The 20,722-nt window shown below is 44.6% G+C and overlaps 1 protein-coding gene across 2 annotated transcripts in view; it reads right to left on the reverse strand.

Moving 5' to 3' along the window:
• LOC106573460 (CUGBP Elav-like family member 3) overlaps positions 1–20,722 on the reverse strand; it is an 83,795-nt gene that overhangs the window by 15,038 nt on the left and 48,035 nt on the right. For both annotated transcript variants that reach the window (XM_045699177.2, XM_045699163.2), the window contains exons 5-6: positions 2,277–2,325; positions 947–1,155 (exon numbers count right to left, since the gene is read on the reverse strand). In XM_045699177.2, the coding sequence (XP_045555133.2) occupies positions 947–1,155; positions 2,277–2,325 (258 nt within the window). The remainder of the gene's footprint in view (positions 1–946; positions 1,156–2,276; positions 2,326–20,722) is intronic.

Genomic DNA, 20,722 nt, shown 5'->3' on the forward strand with positions numbered 1-20,722 from the left:
TACAGAGGGAGAGGTAGGATGACTTGTCTGTGACTTACAGAGGGAGAGGTTGGATGATTTGTCTGTGACTTACAGAGTGAGCGGTAGGATGACTTGTCTGTGACTTACAGAGGGAGAGGTTGGAAGACTTGTCTGTGACTTAGATGGAGAGGTAGGATGACTTGTCTGTGACTTACAGAGGGAGAGTTTGGATGATTTGTCTGTGACTTACAGAGGGAGAGGTAGGATGACTTGTCTGTGACTTACAGAGGGAGAGGTAGGAAGACTTGTCTGTGACTTACAGAGGGAGAGGTAGGAAGACTTGTCTGTGACTTATAGAGGGAGAGGTTGGAAGACTTGTCTGTGACTTACAGAGGGAGAGGTAGGAAGACTTGTCTGTGACTTACAGAGGGAGAGGTTCGAAGACTTGTCTGTGACTTACAGAGGGAGAGGTAGGAAGATTTGTCTGTGACTTACAGGGGGAGAGGTAGGATGACTTGTCTGTGACTTACAGAGGGAGAGGTAGGAAGACTTGTCTGTGACTTACAGAGGGAGAGGTAGGAAGACTTTTCTGTGACTTACAGAGGGAGAGGTAGGAAGACTTGTCTGTGACTTACAGAGGGAGAGGTAGGAAGACTTGTCTGTGACTTACAGAGGGAGAGGTAGGAAGACTTTTCTGTGACTTACAGAGGGAGAGGTAGGAAGACTTGTCTGTGACTTACAGAGGGAGAGGTAGGAAGACTTGTCTGTGACTTACAGGGGGAGAGGTAGGATGACTTGTCTGTGACTTACAGAGGGAGAGGTAGGAAGACTTGTCTGTGACTTACAGAGGGAGAGGTAGGAAGACTTGTCTGTGACTTACAGAGGGAGAGGTAGGAAGACTTTTCTGTGACTTACAGAGGGAGAGGTAGGAAGACTTGTCTGTGACTTACAGAGGGAGAGGTAGGAAGACTTATCTGTGACTTACAGGCAGTGTGCGGCTCCCATGCAGGGTGCTAATGGCAGCCTGAGCTTCAGCATGTCCCTGGTACTTCACAAACGCACAACCTTTACTGGTGCCATCTGGCCCCCGTAGTACAGTACACTCGTCTATAGTACCAAAGGGCTCAAACAGCCTCTTGACGTCTTCATCACTCTGCTGTTTACCCAGCATGCCCACAAACAACTTCCTGTCTTCTGGAAGAGGGGCACACCAGGTGGAGAGAGGGAGGAGGGGGAGAGAGGGAGGAAGGGAAGAGAGGGAGGAGAAAAGGAGAGGAGTTAGATCGCTCTGATACTAGAGTTAGAATCTTCTCCTATGTACTCAGTTCATAAAACATATCATGGTGGTCTCCTTGAATCTCATGATGTTCTAGCAGGCCAGTAATGGGAGAAAAAGACGTGTTGCGATACTGCTACCAACCACCAGGGTGCAGTATAAACTTATAAACTTATACATTACAGACAGATGAAACTTGGGAGTAGAGGAGCAACAGAGATCACAGTAGAGATCACTAAGAATGTAGGTGTGTGTCTTTGAGGCTTACTTTACAGTGCGTATCAGCAGATACAGACTAACAGAGTATCCGTAGCAAGAGTTCCACTTGGGAGAAGGAGAGTCACATTGAAGACTTGACTCTCCAAATTCAATTTGTGAAAAATCCTCATCTAAATTTGTGGTTGACCTCAACCCTGCTGTAGATACAGATTGAATTGAGTAACTTCTGTAGAATTGGACAGGTGTGTCATTATAATGTAAGATGGCGTGTATTATCATTAGTGAAGAAGCGTGTTCATTTGTGTGTGATGTATGATGTGTGTGTGATGTGTGTGTGAGGCAGGTGTGTGATGTGTTATGTGATGTGTGTGTGTGACGTGTGTGTGATGTGTGTGTGAGGCAGGTGTGTGATGTGTTATGTGATGTGTGTGTGTGACGTGTGTGTGGTGTGTGTGTGTGGTGTGTGTGTGACGTGTGTGTGTGTGTGTGTGTGAGGCAGGTGTGTGATGTGTGTGTGATGTGTGTGATGTGTGTGTGTGTGATGTGTGTGTGTTCTGTGTGTGAGGCAGGTGTGTGATGTGTGTGTGATGTGTGTGTGTGTGTGTGTGAGGCAGGTGTGTGATGTGTGTGTGAGGCAGGTATGTGATGTGTTATGTGATGTGTGTGTGATGTGTGTGAGGTGTGTGTGTGTGGTGTGTGTGATGTGTGTGTGAGGTGTGTGTGTGTGGTGTGTGTGATGTGTGTGTGATGTGTGTGAGGTGTGTGTGTGTGGTGTGTGTGATGTGTGTGTGATGTGTGTGGTGTGTGTGATGTGTCTTACCTCCTCTCCCCTCGCTGTCGGCAGGTTTTACCTGGATGGGTCGGTTCATCTGGAATACAGACAAGAAGGAGATCAATACACATGATCAACTTACAGTATGATCAGTACATGATCAACATACAGTATGATCAACATACAGTATGATCAATACACATGATCAACATACAGTATGATCAGTACATGATCAACATACAGTATGATCAACACATGATCAACATACAGTATGATCAATACACATGATCAACATACAGTATGATCAATACACATGATCAACATACAGTATGATCAACACATGATCAACATACAGTATGATCAATACATGATAAACATACAGTATGATCAACATACAGTATGATCAACATACAGTATGATCAATACACATGATAAACATACAGTATGATCAACACACAGTATGATCAACATACAGTATGATCAATACATGATCAACATACAGTATGATCAACACATGATCAACATACAGTATGATCAACACATGATCAACATACAGTATGATCAATACACATGATCAACATACAGTATGATCAATACACATGATCAACATACAGTATGATCAACACATGATAAACATACAGTATGATCAATACACATGATCAACATACAGAATGATCAACACATGATCAACATACAGCATGTTCAAAACACATGATCAACATACAGTATGATCAATACACATGATCAACATACAGTATAATCAACACATGATCAACATTCAGTATAATCAACACATGATCAACATACAGTATGATCAACACATGATCAACATACATTATGATCAACACATGATCAACATACAGTATGATCAACACGTGATCAACATACAGTATGATCAATACACATGATCAACATACAGTATGATCAACACATGATCAACATACAGTATGATCAACACGTGATCAACATACAGTATGATCAATATACAGTATGATCAACACATGATCAACATACAGTATGTTCAATACACATGATCAACATACAGTATAATCAACACATGATCAACATACAGTATGATCAACACATGATCAACATACAGTATGATCAATACACATGATCAACATACAGTATGATCAACACATGATCAACATACAGTATGATCAATACACATGATCAACATACAGTATGATCAACACATGATCAACAGCCTATCATCACGTGACTAATCATGATTGAGACAAGATACACACCAGATCAACATGAGATCAGTAGAGAAGGAATGTAGGATCAGCTTTAGATCACACATGAACACAGAGTAATCAATAAGACCAGTGTGCTGGTGTGTGTTCATGTGTTTCTGGAAGTGTGGAAGTAAGTATGTGCATGTCTTTCTCTCTGTGTATTTGTTGTGTGTGTGTGTGTGGGGGGGGTGGGGGGTGTATGTGTGTGTGTCAGACTCAAGGTTAACAGGTGTGTTTACAACATGACTTTAAACGGTCTGGCCCCTGTCGTCTGTCGCTCTCTCACACACAAACACAAACACACACACACACACACACACACACACACACACACACACACACACACACACACACACACACACACACACACACACACACACACACACACAAACACAAACACAAAACACACACACACACACACACACACACACACACACACACACACACACACACACTGGAGTAGTAGTAGGGATTGAGGAGTGATGAGATTAAGAATGTGGGCCAGCTGATCTGGATTACAGAAGCACTTGGGATTAGACCAGAGAACAGAATGAAGATAGGAGTTAGAGACAGAGAGAATAGAGAGAACTGTGTGTGTCTGTGTGTGTGTGTAAGAGAGAGGGAGAGAAAGAAAGAGAGAAAATAATTTACAAATATATTCTGTGCCAATAAAACTGTTTGTAATTGAATAGGAGGATGGGAGTAAAAAGGAACAGTAAGGAGAGAGGGATAGGAGGAATGAAAGAGAGAGAACAGAGACTTCCAGAAGGCGAGGGAGAGACTGAATGAAAGGGATGGAGAGAGCAAGAGAGAGAGAGAGAGAGAGAGAGAGAAAGAGAGAGAAAGAGAGAGAAAGAGAGAAAGAGAGAGAGAGAGAGAGAGAGAGAGAGAGAGAGAGAGAGAGAGAGAGAGAGCAGAGAGAGAGAGAGAGAGAGAGAGAGAGAGAGAGACAGAGAGAGAGAAAGAGGTAGAGAGAAAGAGGTAGAGCCCAAGGGCCACAGACAAACAGGAGAGAGGAAGCCAGGTGGAGGAGCTGGCCGAGAAGGATGAAGGCAACATAGAAGAAAAGTAGGGGAGAGAGAAAATACAGAGAGACAGAAGGGGGGAGAAGCATGAAAGCAAAGATGCCCCTGAGAGAGGATGACTCAGAGAGAGAGAGAGAGAGAGATGGGGGGGAGAGGGAGAGAATGATTCAGTCATGACTCGTTCAGCCTCTGAAATGTCACGACCACAGAGATGCAACGCTTAGTCACATGCACATACACAAATACATACACATGCACACATGCACACTCAAGCTCAAACACCTATTCATAAATACACACACATGCACAGTTGTTAGTCATACAGTGAGGGAAAAAAGTATTTGATCCCCTGCTGATTTTGTACGTTTGTCCACTAACAAAGAAATTATCAGTCTATCATTTTAATGGTAGGTTTATTTGAACAGTGAGAGACAGAATAACAACAAAAAAATCCAGAAAAATGCATGTCAAAAATGTTATTTTAATGAGGGAAATAAGTATTTGACCCCCTCTTAATCAGAAAGATTTCTGGCTCCCAGGTGTCTTTTATACAGGTAACGAGCTGAGATTAGGAGCACACTCTTAAAGGGACTGCTCCTAATCTCTGTTTGTTACCTGTATAAAAGACACCTGTACACAGAAGCAATCAATCAATCAGATTCCAAACTCTCCATCATGGCCAAGACCAAAGAGCTCTCCAAGGATGTCAGGGACAAGATTGTAGACCTACACAAAGCTGGAATGGGCTAAAAGACCATCGCCAAGCAGCTTGGTGAGAAGGTGACAACAGTTGGTACGATTATTCGCAAATGGAAGAAACACAAAATAACTGTCAATCTCCCTCGGCCCGGGGCTCCATGCAAGATCTCACCTCGTAGAGTTGCAATGATCATGAGAACGGTGAGGAATCAGCCCAGAACTACACGGGAGGATCTTGTCAATGATCTCAAGGCAGCTGGGACCATAGTCACCAAGAAAACAATTGGTAACACACTATGTCGTGAAGGACTGAAATCCTGCAGCACCCGCAAGGTCCCCTTGCTCAAGAAAGCACATATACATGCCCGTCTGAAGTTTGCCAATGAACATCTGAATGATTCAGAGGACAACTGGGTGAAAGTGTTGTGGTCAGATGAGACCAAAATGGAGCTCTTTGGCATCAACTCAACTCGCCGTATTTGGAGGAGGAGGAATGCTGCCTATGACCCCAAGAACACCATCCCCACCGTCAAACATGGAGGTGGAAACATTATGCTTTGGGGGTGTTTTTCTGCTAAGGGGACAGGACAACTTCACCGCATCAAAGGGACGATGGACGGGGCCATGTACCGTCAAATCTTGGGTGAGAACCTCCTTCCCTCAGCCAGGGCATTGAAAATTAGTCGTGGATGGGTATTCCAGCATGACAAAGACCCAAAACACACGGCCAAGGCAACAAAGGAGTGGCTCAAGAAGAAGCACATTAAGGTCCTGGAGTGGCCAAGCCAGTCTCCAGACCTTAATCCCATAGAAAATCTGTGGAGGGAGCTGAAGGTTCGAGTTGCCAAACGTCAGCCTCAAAACCTTAATGACTTGGAGAAGCTCTGCAAAGAGGAGTGGGACAAAATCCCTCCTGAGATGTGTGCAAACCTGGGGGCCAACTACAAGAAACGTCTGACCTCTGTGATTGCCAACAAGGGTTTTGTCACCAAGTACTAAGTCATGTTTTGCAGAGGGGTTAAATACTTATTTCCCTCATTAAAATGCTAATCATTTTATAACATTTTTGACATGCGTTTTTCTGGATTTCTTGTTGTTATTCTGTCTCTCACTGTTCAAATAAACCTACCATTAAAATGATAGACTGATCATTTCTTTGTCAGTGGGCAAACGTACAAAATCAGCAGGGGATCAAATACTTTTTTCCCTCACTGTAGCAATGAGACAACAATAAGTAAGAGATGGAGGGATGGGTGGAGAGAGAAAAGAAGAGAAAGAGACAGGTCCGGGGATGATGGAGGGATGGGTGAAGAGAGATAAGAAGAGAGAGAGAGAGGTGGGGGATGATGGAAGGATGGGTGAAGAGCGGGAGAGACAGGTGGGGGGATGATGGAAGGATGGGTGAAGAGAGATAAGAAGAGAGAGAGGTGGGGGAGATGATGGAGGGATGGTGAAGAGAGATAAGAAGAGAGAGAGAGGTGGGGGAGATGATGGAGGGATGGTGAAGAGAGATAAGAAGAGAGAGAGAGGTGGGGGGATGATGAAAGTAAGTGAAGAGAGATAAGAAAAGAGAGAGGTGGGGGATGATGGAGGGATGGGTGAAGAGAGAGATAAGAAGAGAGAGAGAGGTGGGGGGATGATGGAGGAATGGTGAAGAGAGATAAGAAGAGAGAGAGAGGTGGGGGGATGATGGAGGGATGGTGAAGAGAGAGATAAGAAGAGAGAGAGGTGGGGGATGATGGAGGGATGGTGAAGAGAGATAAGAAGAGAGAGAGAGGTGGGGGGATGATGGAGGGATGGGGAAGAGAGAGATAAGAATAGAGAGAGACAGGTGGGGGGATGATGGAGGGATGGGTGTGTGAGAGAAAGAGGGAGAGATGAGGAGAGAAGAAAATGTGAAATGAGAGAAGAGGAACAGAGAGAAGAGTAGAAGAGATGATGATAAAGAAGTAGGAGTAAAAGAGATGTGGAAAGAGAGAGAGAGGGGGGGAGAGGGAGAGAGAGAGAGAGAGAGTGAGTGAGTGAGAGGGAGAGGGAGAGGGAGGGAGAGAGAGAGAGGGAGAGAGAGAGGGAGAGGGAGAGAGAGAGGGTGAGAGAGAGAGGGGGGAAAGGGAGTGAGAGAGAGAGGTAGAGAGGGAGAGAGGGGGGAGAGAGAGTGAGAGCGAGAGAGAGAGCGAGAGGGAGAGAGAGAGAGAGAGAGAGAGAGGGAGAGAGAGAGAGAGAGAGAGAGAGAGAGAGAGAGAGAGGTCTTGGTGGTGTGTTCAGTCAGTGTAATGAAAGAGTACATTAAATAGAAGATATCCGAGACAGACTGATCCATACCGCTGATTGATCTGCTCTTAGCTGTCACCACCAGACTATATTGATCTGAGACAAAGCTATCACTCACACACACACACAAACATACACACACATATGCACACACACGTGACTGCTATTGACTAGTGTTAGCTGGACACACATGACACACAGACAACACAAACATCCCATCATAATTCATCATCTGGCCATCCATTCATCCATCAGTCCATCCTTCTCTATATCCCCAGTGTCTGTCCGGCCAGTCATCAATCAGGCCTGTCTTGTTCATTGATCTCTCAGTGTGTAATTAGGCTGCTGGACCAGGATTTGATCTCTCAGTGTGTAATTAGGCTACTGAACCAGGTTTTGATCTCTCAGTGTTTAATTAGGCTACTGGACCAGGTTTTGATCTCTCAGTGTGTAATTAGGTTACTGGACCAGGATTTGATCTCTCAGTGTGTAATTAGGCTGCTGGACCAGGATTTGATCTCTCAGTGTGTAATTAGGCTGCTGGACCAGGATTTGATCTCTCAGTGTGTAATTAGGCTGCTGGACCATGATTTGATCTCTCAGTGTGTAATTAGACTGCTTGACCAGGATTTGCCCAACGCATTACCGACGGCAAACTACCTGCCCTCCAGGACACCTACAGCACCCGATGTCACAGGAAGGCCAAAAAGATCATCAAGGACAACAACCAGCCGAGCCACTGCCTGTTCACCCCGCTATCATCCAGAAGGCGAGGTCAGTACATGTGCATCAAAGCTGGGACCGAGAGACTGAGAAACAGCTTATATCTCAAGGCCATCAGACTGTTAAACATCCATCACTAGCACATTAGAGGCTGCTGCCTATAGGCATAAACTACAAATCACTGGCCACTTTAGGGAATGGAACACTAGTCACTTTAATAATGTTTACATATCTGGCATTACTCATCTCATATGTATATACTGTATTCTATACTATTCTACAGTATCTCATTCACTTAATAATGTTTAGATATCTGGCATTACTCATCTCATATGTATATACTGTATTCTATACTACTCTATGGTATCTTAGTCACTTAATAATGTTTACATATTAGGCTACTGGACCAGGATTTGATCTCTCAGTGTGTAATTAGGCTACTGGACCAGGATTTGATCTCTCAGTGTGTAATTAGGCTGCTGGACCAGGATTTGATCTCTCAGTGTGTAATTAGGCTGCTGGACCAGGTTTTGATCTCTCAGTGTGTAATTAGGCTGCTGGACCAGGATTTGATCTCTCAGTGTGTAATTAGGCTACTGGACCAGGATTTGATCTCTCAGTGTGTAATTAGGCTACTGGACCAGGTTTTGATCTCTCAGTGTGTAATTAGGCTGCTGGACCAGGATTTGATCTCTCAGTGTGTAATTAGGCTACTGAACCAGGATTTGATCTCTCAGTGTGTTATTAGGCTGCTGTACCAGGATGTGTCCACTCTAACCCATCGCTCTGTCCCTCTCTCTATGCCTCCATCCATCCATCCATCCATCCATCCATCCATCCATCCATCCATCCATCCATCCATCCATCCATCCATCCATCCATCCATCCATCCACTCTTTAATCCATCCCTCCATATGCCTTGCCCTGTCTTTGTGTATTGTAACCATGTACGTTGTGTGTGTGTGTGTGTGTGTGTGTGTGTGTGTGTGTGTGTGTGTGTGTGTGTGTGTGTGTGTACACAGCTATGCATGTGTCTGACAGCAGGTAGAGAAGGAAAGAATCTTCATAAGAGAGAGAGAATATAAAGAGAAACAGATACATTGATGTGTGTATTTGAGTAATTCTCTGTAATTCAGGGCTCTTCTGTAACAGTGACCTTGGTCTCAGTAGGACTTCCTGGTCAAATAAAGGTTAAATAGAGAGCGATGGGCAGGTGAGAGGTAGAGGTTTCTACAACACAATGGCACTTCACATTGGCATGGCAACTGCCTTGTTGTCATGGCAATCCCATGACGACACGCTCGGCAGGTAAACAAGGATGCCAGTTGCCAGGGGTGACGGCTGTGCTCTTGGGATAAACAAAGAAAGAGGAGGAGGTGGAGGAGGAGGAGGAGGGAGAAAAGGAGAGGGAGAGGTAAAGAGGTAAAAATAGAGAGGGGAAGGTAAGCAGGGAGGGAACAGATGGATAGAAAGACTCTGAGGAAAGGACTGCATGAGGATCACTGAATAGAGAGAAAGCAAAGGAGGGAGGACAATAGTAGTCAGTGGGGAAGGGAGAGGGAGAGGGGAGGAGAGTGATTCGGAGGGAGAGGGGAGGGGAGAGAGAGAGGGAGGGAGGACAATAGTAGTCAGTGGGGGAAGGGGAGTGAGAGGAGAGGAGAGGAGAGGAGAGGAGAGGAGAGGAGAGGAGAGGAGAGGAGAGGAGAGGAGAGGAGAGGAGAGGAGAGGAGAGGAGAGGAGAGGAGAGGAGAGGAGAGGAGAGGAGAGGAGAGGAGAGGAGGTTGAGTCTATACAGTATAGTACTTTATATTCCCTTGAGCTGGAGAATGAAATAGAAATAATGTCTAGTTCCTGCTTCAGTGGCCTGACTCCCTCTACCACATTACACTCCGCCCCCTCTCTCTTCCCTTTACACTGTAAAAACACACATCTGGTTGGTTCAACTAGTTATTAGTACTGGTTCTACAGCCTTTTTTTGGTGTACATTTTGTGTTACCTGAACTTAACATTTTTAGTTGCGCCAAACTTATAAACATGAAAAAAACGTAGGCAAAAATACAGTCAACTTAGAATTATGTGTTTGCTAAAATATATATATATATTTTTTTTATTTCACCTTTATTTAACCAGGTAGGCCAGTTGAGAACAAGTTGTCATTTACAACTGCGACCTGGCCAAGATCAAGCAAAGCAGTGCGACACAAACAACACAGAGTTACACATGGGATAAACAAACGTACAGTCAATAACACAATATAAAAATCTATATACAGTGTGTGCAAATGTAGTAAGATTAGGAAGTAAGGCAATAAATAGGCCATAGTGGTGAAATAATTATAATTTAGCAATTAAACACTGGAGTGATGAATAGTGCAGAAGATGAATGTGCAAGTAGAGATACTGGGGTGGAAAATAAATAACAATATGGGGATGAGGTAGTTGGGTGGGCTATTTACAGATGGGCTGTGTACAGGTGCAATGGTCGGTAAGCTGCTCTGACAGCTGATGCTTAAAGTTAGTGAGGGAGATATAAGACTCCAGCTTCAGTGATTTTTGCAGTTTGTTCCAGTCATTGGCAGCAGACAACTCGAAGGAAAGGCGGCCAAAGGAGGAGTTGGCTTTGGGGGTGACCAGTGAGATATACCTGCTGGAGTGCGTGCTACGGGTGGGTGTTGCTATGGTGACCAGTGAGCTGAGATAAGGTGGTGCTTTACCTAGCAAAGACTTATAGATGACCTGGAGCCAGTGGGTTTGGCGGCGAATATGAAGCGAGGGCCAACCAACGAGAGCGTACAGGTCGCTGTGGTGGGTAGTATATGGGGCTTTGGTGACAAAACAGATGGCACTGTGATAGACTATATCCAATTTGTTGAGTAGAGTGTTGGAGGCTATTTTGTAAATTATATCGCCAAAGTCAAGGATCAGTAGGATAGTCAGTTTTACGAGGGTATGTTTGAACCAGAAGGTTGTGACTTCAAATCACAGGTGAGGACATGTTGAATAATAATTACTGTATACATGAACATGCACAATGTCAAATATGTAAGCTGAAAACATTGTATGTTAAAAGCACTGTGTGTGTAACTACTTCCACAGCCTTTTACGGGGGTAAAATGCCAAAATAATAACTTCTAGTTGAATGAACATATGAAACAAATTGAGCAAACACATCATTTTAAGTTGACAGAATTTTTGCCTACATTTTCTCATGTTGGATATAAGTTTGGGCCAACTAAAAATGTTAAATTCAGGTAACACTTTGACCGAAAAGTTAATTAAACAAAAAAAAAGGTGTGTAACCAGTTACTTAATAAAATGAATTGAAACAACAAAAACATGTTTTATAGTGTATCTCTCGCTCCCTCTCTCTCCTCCTCCTATCCATTGGTGCTTCTATTCACACAGACAGCTACCCATCTTCATCTTCTCCTCTCTCTCCTTTTCACTGTATCCGTTTACCTGTCCATACGCAAACCGGGTACAGCATCTCTCTCTGTCTGTCTGTCTGTCTGTCTGTCTGTCTGTCTGTCTGTCTGTCTGTCTGTCTGTCTGTCTGTCTGTCTGTCTGTCTGTCTGTCTGTCTGTCTGTCTGTCTGTCTGTCTGTCTGTCTGTCTGTCTGTCTGTCTGTCTGTCTGTCTGTCTGTCTGTGTGTGTCTGTCTGTCTGTCTCTGCTCTCTCTCTCTCTCTCTGTCTCTCTCTCTCTCTCTCTCTTTCTCTCTCTCTCTCTCCCTCTTTCTCAAGATAAATTACCCTCTAATTGCTCACGTTCCAATTAAGACTTAGTTAACACAAACCATCTGCACACACACACACACACACACACACACACACACACACACACACACACACACACACACACACACACACACACACACACACACACACACACACACACACACACACACACACACACACACACACACACACACACACACACACACACACACACACACACACACACGAAATACTATATTTACAGTTGAGTCGTAAGTTTCCATACACCTTAGCCAAATACATTTAAACTCAGTTTTTTCACAATTCCTGACATTTAATCCTAGTAAAAATTCCCTGTCTTAGGTCAGTAAGGCTCACCACTTTATTTTAAGAATGTGAAATGTCAGAATAATAGTAGACAGAATGATTTATTTCAGCTTTTATTTCTTTCATCACATTCCCAGTGGGTCAGAAGTTTACATACACTCAATTAGTATTTGGTTGCATTGCCTTTAAATTGTTGAACTTGGGTCAAACGTTTCGGGTAGCCTTCCACAAGCTTCCCACAATAAGTTGGGTGAATTTTGGCCCATTCCTCCTGACAGAGCTGGTGTAACTGAGTCAGGTTTGTAGGCCTTCTTGCTTGCACACACATTTTCAGTTCTGCCAACAAATTTTCTATAGGATTTAGGTCAGGGCTTTGTGATGGCCACTCCAATACCTTGACTTTGTTGTCCTTAAGTCATCTATTTTGTGAAGTGCACCAGTCCCTCCTGCAGCAAAGCAACATGATGCTGCCACCCCATGCTTCACGGTTGGGATGGTGTTCTTCGGCTTGCAAGCCTCCCCCTTTTCCTCCAAACATGATGATGGTCATTATGGCCAAACAGTTCTATTTTTGCTTCATCAGACCAGAGGACATTTCTGGCTTTTTTATGGTGGTAGTCTGGCTTTTTTATGGTGCTTTTGGAGCAGTGGCTTCTTCCTTGCTGAGCGGCCTTTCAGGTTATGTTGATATAGGACTCGTTTTACTGTGGATATAGATAATTTTGTACCCGTTTCCTCCAGCATCTTCACAAGGTCCTTTGCTGTTGTTCTGGGATTGATTTGCACTTTACGCACCAAAGTATGTTCATCTCTAGGAGACAGAATGCATCTCCTTCCTGAGCGGTATGACGGCTGCGTGGTCCCATGGTGTTAATACTTGCGTACTAATGTTTGTACAGATGGACGTGGTACCTTCAGGCATTTGGAAATTGCTCCCAAGGATGAACCAGACTTGTGGAGGTCTACAATTTTTTTTCTGAGGTCTTGGCTGATTTCTTTTGATTTTCCCACGATGTCAAGCAAAGAGACACTGAGTTTGAAGGTAGGCCTTGAAATACATCCACAGGTACACCTCCAAGTGACTCAAATTATATAAATTAGCCTACCAGAAGCTTCTAAAGTCATGACATCATTTTCTGGAATTTTCCAGCTGTTTAAAGGCACAGTCAACATAGTGTATGTAAACTTCTGACTCACTGGAATTGTGATACAGTGAATTATAAGTGAAATAATCTGTCTGTAAACAATTGTTGGAAAAACTACTTGTGTCATGCACAAAGTAGATGTCCTAACCGACTTGCCAAAACTATAGTTTGTTAACAAGAAGTTTGTGGAGTGGTTGAAAAACAAGTTTTAATGACTCCAACCTAAGTGGATGTAAACTTCTGACTTCAACTGTACATATCACTCTACATAGACACGCTCCTGTATGTGTCTGTACTCTATGGATGCTCTGACAACCTCGTGTGTGTGTGTGTGTGTGTGTGTGTGTGTGTGTGTGTGTGTGTGTGTGTGTGTGTGTGTGTGTGTGTGTGTGTGTGTTTGTGTGTGTGTTTGTGTGTGAACATGCAAATAAACTGCATCACATGGGCAGCCTCACCTAAAGGCATGACCACTCACACATTCACCCATACAGACACTCACACAAACACACATTCACACGTACAGACACTCACACAAACACAAATTCACACGTACAGACACTCACACAAACACACATTCACACGTACAGACACTCACACAGACACAAATTCACACGTACAGACACTCACACAGACACACATTCACACGTACAGACACTCACACAAACACACATTCACACGTACAGACACTCACACAAACACAAATTCACACGTACAGACACTCACACAGACACACATTCACACGTACAGACACTCACACAAACACACATTCACACGTACAGACACTCACACAAACACACAAACACACATTCACACGTACAGACACTCACACAAACACACATTCACATGTACAGACACTCACACAAACACACATTCACATGTACAGACACTCACACAAACACACATTCACATGTACAGACACTCACACAAACACACATTCACACGTACAGACACTCACACAAACACACAAACACACAGTTAATCTCACTCCCTGCAGTAATGCAGAGAGGATTTTACTAGGATTAGGGGATATTAAATCCTTGGATTATCCAATCAAATCTTATTCTACCCCCTCCCCCGCCTATGCACAATCATTGGACTGAACCATCACACCACATCATGGGGGGAGTATCTGTGTGAGTGCGTGTGCGTGTGTGAGGGAGAGGATTACAGCAGTGGGATCTCTGTTGTCATTTCTGCCTTTTTATTTTTTCCCACAAGACACTGAGGTCAAAAAAATATGTCAGACCAAACGATGATGAGATCCAGTCACAAACCAAAACATGAACCACACGCAGAAGCACACACCGGAACAGTCCATCCACACAAATTCAGAGATCCATTTTCCTGAGTGCACAAGAAAGAAGAACTATTTTTATCCCTCCCCACTCTCTATCTAACGTTATTCCTCTCTCTTCCCACACTCCTCTATTTCTCTCCCTCCCTCCCTCCCCATCTCTCTCTATAATACTCTCCCATACTGGGCTTAATAACAGTGTCATCACTCTGCTCTCTCTCTCTCTCTCTCTCTCTCTCTCTCTCTCTCTCTCTTTCTATCACTCCCTCTGCTCTCTCGTTCTGCCTTCTTTCTCTCTGTTCTCTCTCTTTTTCTCCCTCTCTCTTTCTCCTACTACTATTGTCTCCTTTTCCTCATCGCTCTAACGAGCCTCAGAGACCCCAGCTCTAACGAGCCTCAGAGACCCCAGCTCTAACGAGCCTCAGAGACCCCAGCTCTAATGAGCCTCAGAGACCCCAGCTCTAACGAGCCTCAGAGACCCCAGCTCTAACGAGCCTCAGAGACCCCAGCTCTAACGAGCCTCAGAGACCCCAGCTCTAACGAGTCTCAGAGACCCCAGCTCTAACGAGCCTCAGAGACCTCAGCTCTAACGAGCCTCAGAGACCCCAGCTCTCACGAGCCTCAGAGATCCCAGCTCTAATGAGCCTCAGAGACCCCAGCTCTAATGAGCCTCAGACACCCCAGCTCTAACGAGCCTCAGAGATCCCAGCTCTAATGAGCCTCAGAGATCCCAGCTCTAACGAGCCTCAGAGACCCCAGCTCTAACGAGCCTCAGAGACCCCAGCTCTAACGAGCCTCAGAGACCCCAGCTCTAACGAGCCTCAGAGACCCCAGCTCTGACGAGCCTCAGAGACCCCAGCTCTGACGAGCCTCAGCGACCCCAGCTCTAACGAGCCTCAGAGAACCCAGTTCTAACGAGCCTCAGAGATCCCAGCTCTGACGAGCCTCAGAGACCCTAGCTCTAATGAGCCTCAGAGACCCCAGCTCTAACGAGCCTCAGAGATCCCAGTTCTGACGAGCCTCAGAGATCCCAGCACTATAAGCGCTAATGTCTTATGAGCCCTTATGACACACAAATAACAGGTTTATGAACCCAGCTGGCTGGTTTACTAAATAATAGTAATTCTACCCAATTTAGGTTTTGGAAGACCACTATGTCATCTAGTTTTTAATCCAATCTGCTTTCTAAATATTTTTTATACAGACCAAGGTGATAACAGCCATGTTGAAGCACAATGAATTGACAATGACAGCAAGAAAAGAGAGAGCGAGCAAAAGAGAGAAAGAGAGAAAGATAGACGGACAGAGAGATTGAGAAAGAGAGAAAGGGGTGGTGCGTTCTCTCCCCATCTCTTTCACACCACGTTAGTCATCATCGTATCCCCCTGGTTACCTAGCAACCGGCCATCTCGCTCTCCTCCGTTGCCAAGCAACGAGGCCTGCAACCATAATGCAACCTCCTGAGCTCCCCATCCCCCTCTCTCATCCCTCGCTCGCTCCCTCCCTCTCTCATTCCATTCTTCACACCTGAGAAGTCTGCCCTTCTTCTCCTCCGCTCCATCCTTCATCTGACAGTTAACCCTTCATCAGCCACTCAAACAGAGCATGAATCACCATTGCAGATCAGGCACCACACACACACACACACACACACACACACACACACACACACACACACACACACTCATATACACACACACGCATATACACACACACGCATACGCTCTCCCCCTTCATCAGTGTCTCCGTGTGTGTAAAACAGAACTAATCATCCTGTTGATCAGCCAATCTCAGAGTTTTTGTTGATACATATGAAAACATGACTATAGTACCACGGTTAAGTCCTTTCTCTTCATACGTACTGCACCTCATCATGTTATTTCACTCTTTGGGAATACTAGGATTATGTGTAGTATGTTATGAATAACATATCAAATGTACAGTTGAAGTCAGAAGATTACATCCACTTAGGTTGGAGTCATTAAAACTCATTTTCAACCACTCCACAAATTTCTTGTTAACAAACTATAGTTTTGGCAAGTTGGTTAGAACATCTACTTTGTGCATGACAGAAGTAATTTTTCCAACAATTGTTTACAGACAGATTATTTCACTTATAATTCACTGTATCACAATTCCAGTGGGTCAGAAGTTTACATACACTATGTTGACTGTGCCTTTAAACAGCATGGAAAATTCCAGAAAATGATGTCATGGCTTTAGAAGCTTCTGGTGGGCTAATTTATATAATTTGAGTCAATTGGATGTGTACCTGTGGATGTACTTCAAGGCCTACCTTCAAACTCAGTGTCTCTTTGCTTGACATGATGGGAAAATCAAAAGAAATCAGCCAAGACCTCAGAAAAAAATTGTAGACCTCCACAAGTCTGGTTCATCCTTGGGAGCAATTTCCAAACGCCTGAAGGTACCACGTTCATCTGTACAAACAATAGTACGCAAGTATTAACACCATGGGACCACGCAGCCGTCATACCGCTCAGGAAGGAGACGCGTTCTGTCTCCTAGAGATGAACGTACTTTGGTGTGAAAAGTGCAAATCAATCCCAGAACAAGAGCAAAGGACCTTGTGAAGATGCTGGAGGAAACAGGTACAAAAGTATTTATATCCACAGTAAAACGAGTCCTATATCAACATAACCTGAAAGATCGCTCAGCAAGGAAGAAGCCACTGCTCCAAAACTACCATAAAAAAGCCAGACTACGGTTTGCAACTGGACATGGGGACAAAGATCGTACTTTTTGGAGAAATGTCCTCTGGTCTGATGAAACAAAAATAGAACTGTTTGGCCATAATGACCATTGTTATGTTTGGAGGAAAAAGGGGGAAGCTTGCAAGCCGAAGAACACCATCCCAACCGTGAAGCACGGGGGTGGCAGCATCATGGTGTGGGGGTGCTTTGCTGCAGGAGGCACTGGTGCACTCCACAAAATAGATGGCATCATGAGGTGGGAAAATTATGTGGATATATTGAAGCAACATCTCACGACATCAGTCAGGAAGTTAAAGCTTGGTCGCAAATGGGTCTTCCAAATGAACAATTACCCCAAGCATACTTCCGAAGTTGTGGCAAAATGGCTTAAGGACAACAAAGTCAAGGTATTGGAGTGGCCATCACAAAGCCCTGACCTCAAGCCTACAAATAATTTGTGGGCAGAACTGAAAAAGCGTGTGTGAGCAAGGAGGCCTACAAACCTGACTCAGTTACACCAGCTCTGTCAGGAGGAATGGGCCAAAATTCACCCAACTTATTGTGGGTGTCACAAACTTCTTCGTCAGAAGATAAAGAGAAATCATTGTCGGACCAATACGCAGCGAGATCGTATGTACTCATCTTCTTTATTAAAGAAAAGAAGGGAAGGGAAACCAAAATAAACACGTACACAAAAGACACAATGACGACTAACAGTCTGGTAAGGCACAAGGCTATACACAGAACAATCTCCCACAAAACACAAACAAAACACATACCTATATATAGGACTCTCAATCAAAGGCAACTACAAACACCTGCCTCCAATTGAGAGTCCAACACCCAATACCTAACATAGAAATACTAAACTAGAGAGAACATAGAAATACAAAAAACATAGAACATAACCCAAAACCTGGAAATAATAAATCAAACACCCTTCTAAGCAAACCACCACCCCGAACCACATAAAACAAATACCCTCTGCCACGTCCTGACCAAACTACAATACAAATAACCCCTATTACTGGTCAGGACGTGACAGTGGGAAGCTTGTGGAAGGCTACCCGAAACGTTTGACCCAAGTTAAGCAATTTAAAAGCAATGCTACTAAATACTAATTGGTACTTAGTACTAAGTACTAATTGGTACTTCCGGATGCTGGAGTGAGTAGTCGTACTGTTCTTCGCTTCGCGGGTAATATTACATTTCCTTACATTCCTTACATTACAACGGAACGATTTGATTACAATTTGATTAGTGTAATGTTAGCTACATAGTTGTCTTTGCATCAAGGATAAAAGTGTAGCTAAAGGTGTAGGTGTAGCTTTGAGAAACTAACTTTGAGAAACTAACAAGGTTAGCTAGCCAGCTAGCCAGCTGTATTCGTTCGTTCGTTCGCGCCGTTTTCCAAACGGCGTCAACATCACAACACCACAGCCACTGCTAGCTAGCCAACTTTACCAAGTAGCGGTACTGTAGAAACTAAATACATTACAATGGAACGATTTGATTAGTGTAACGTTAGCTAGCTAAATAGTTGTCTTTGTATCAAAGATAAAGGTAAACGCAGCCCCTGCTAGCTAGCCAAGTCTACCAGCTACCAGCTAGCAGTACTGTATCATTTTTAGTCACTTGTGTAGCTAGCAGGACTGACTTTGTGTTAGCAAGCCAACGTTTAATTACTTCTGCGTTGTGAAAGGAACTAGACACGGACACGAATGATCCATTGGTAGTTTGTTGTAACCGAGTATTGGTGCTAACCGTATGTTATTGGATGCTAGCATGCTAATTATCTATGGCGTCATAAGACACGGTGCACTGGGTGGGTTTCACGGAAGAATACTGTACCAAGTTATCTAGCTGAATAAACTAAGTTTGAGCCTATTCTTGGAAACATTGAACCACTGTAGTTTACATCAATTATAATTCCTAAGTGGAAGTTGGAATAGTTATATTTGAGTGTTTCAGCGAATGGTTAGTGAGGGAGGCCCTGCTCTCTCGCTTCCCCAGTTGTTTAGTTAATTTTCTTTCCAATCTCCTTTGCATTAGCGTAGCCTCTTCTGTAGCCTGTCAACTATGTGTCTGTCTATCCCTGTTCTCTCCTCTCTGCACAGGCCACACAAACGCTTCACACCGCATGGCCGCTGCCACTCTAACCTGGTGGTCCCAGCGCGCACGACCCACGTGGAGTTCCAGGTCTCCGGCAGCCTCTGGAACTGCCGGTCTGCGGCCAACAAGGCAGAGTTCATCTCAGCCTATGCTACCCTCCAGTCCCTCGACTTCTTGGCGCTGACGGAAACATGGATTACCACAGAAAACACTGCTACTCCTACTGCTCTCTCGTCTGACCACGTGTTCTCGCATACCCCGAGAGCATCTGGTCAGCGGGGTGGCGGGACTGGAATCCTCATCTTTCCCAAATGGACATTCTCTCTTTCCTTTGAATTCCATGCTGTCACAATCACTAGCCCATTCAAGCTTAACATCCTTATAATTTATCGCCCTCCAGGTTCCCTTGGAGAGTTCATCAATGAGCTTGACGCCTTGATAAGTTCCTTTCCTGAGGAAGGCTCACCCCTCACAATTCTGGGTGACTTTAACCTCCCTACGTCTACCTTTGACTCATTTCTCTCTGCCTCCTTCTTTCTACTCCTCTCCTCTTTTGGCCTAATCCTCTCACCGTCCATCCCTACTCACAAGGCAGGCAATACGCTTGACCTCATCTTTACTAGATGCTGTTCTTCTACCAATCTCACTGCAACTCCCATCCAAGTCTCCGACCACTACCATGTATCCTTTTCCCTCTCGCTCTCCTCCAACACTACTCACTCTGCCCCTACTCAGATGGTATTGCGCCATCGCAACCTTCGCTCTCTCTCTCCTGCTACTCTCTCCTCTTCCATCCTATCATCTCTTCCCTCTGCTCAATCCTTCTCCAACCAATCTCCTGATTCTGCCTCCTCAACCCTCCTCTCCTCCCTTTCTGCATCCTTTGACTCTCTATGTCCCCTATCCTCCCGGCCGGCTCGGTCCTCCCCTCCTGCTCCGTGGCTTGACGACTCATTGCGAGCTCACAGAACAGGGCTCCGGGCAGCCGAGCGGAAATGGAGGAAAACTAGCCTCCCTGCGGACCTGGCATCTTTTCACTCCCTCCTCTCCACATTTTCTTCCTCTGTTTCTGCTGCTAAAGCCACTTTCTACCACTCTAAATTCCAAGCATCTGCCTCTAACCCTAGGAAGCTCTTTGCCACCTTCTCCTCCCTCCTGAATCCTCCTCCCCCCCTCCTCCCTCTCTGCGGACGACTTTGTCAACCATTTTGAAAAGAAGGTTGACGACATCC

Source organism: Salmo salar, chromosome 02 (genome assembly GCF_965601325.2).
Source record: "Salmo salar chromosome 02, fSalSal1, whole genome shotgun sequence".
NCBI lineage: Eukaryota > Metazoa > Chordata > Actinopteri > Salmoniformes > Salmonidae > Salmo > Salmo salar.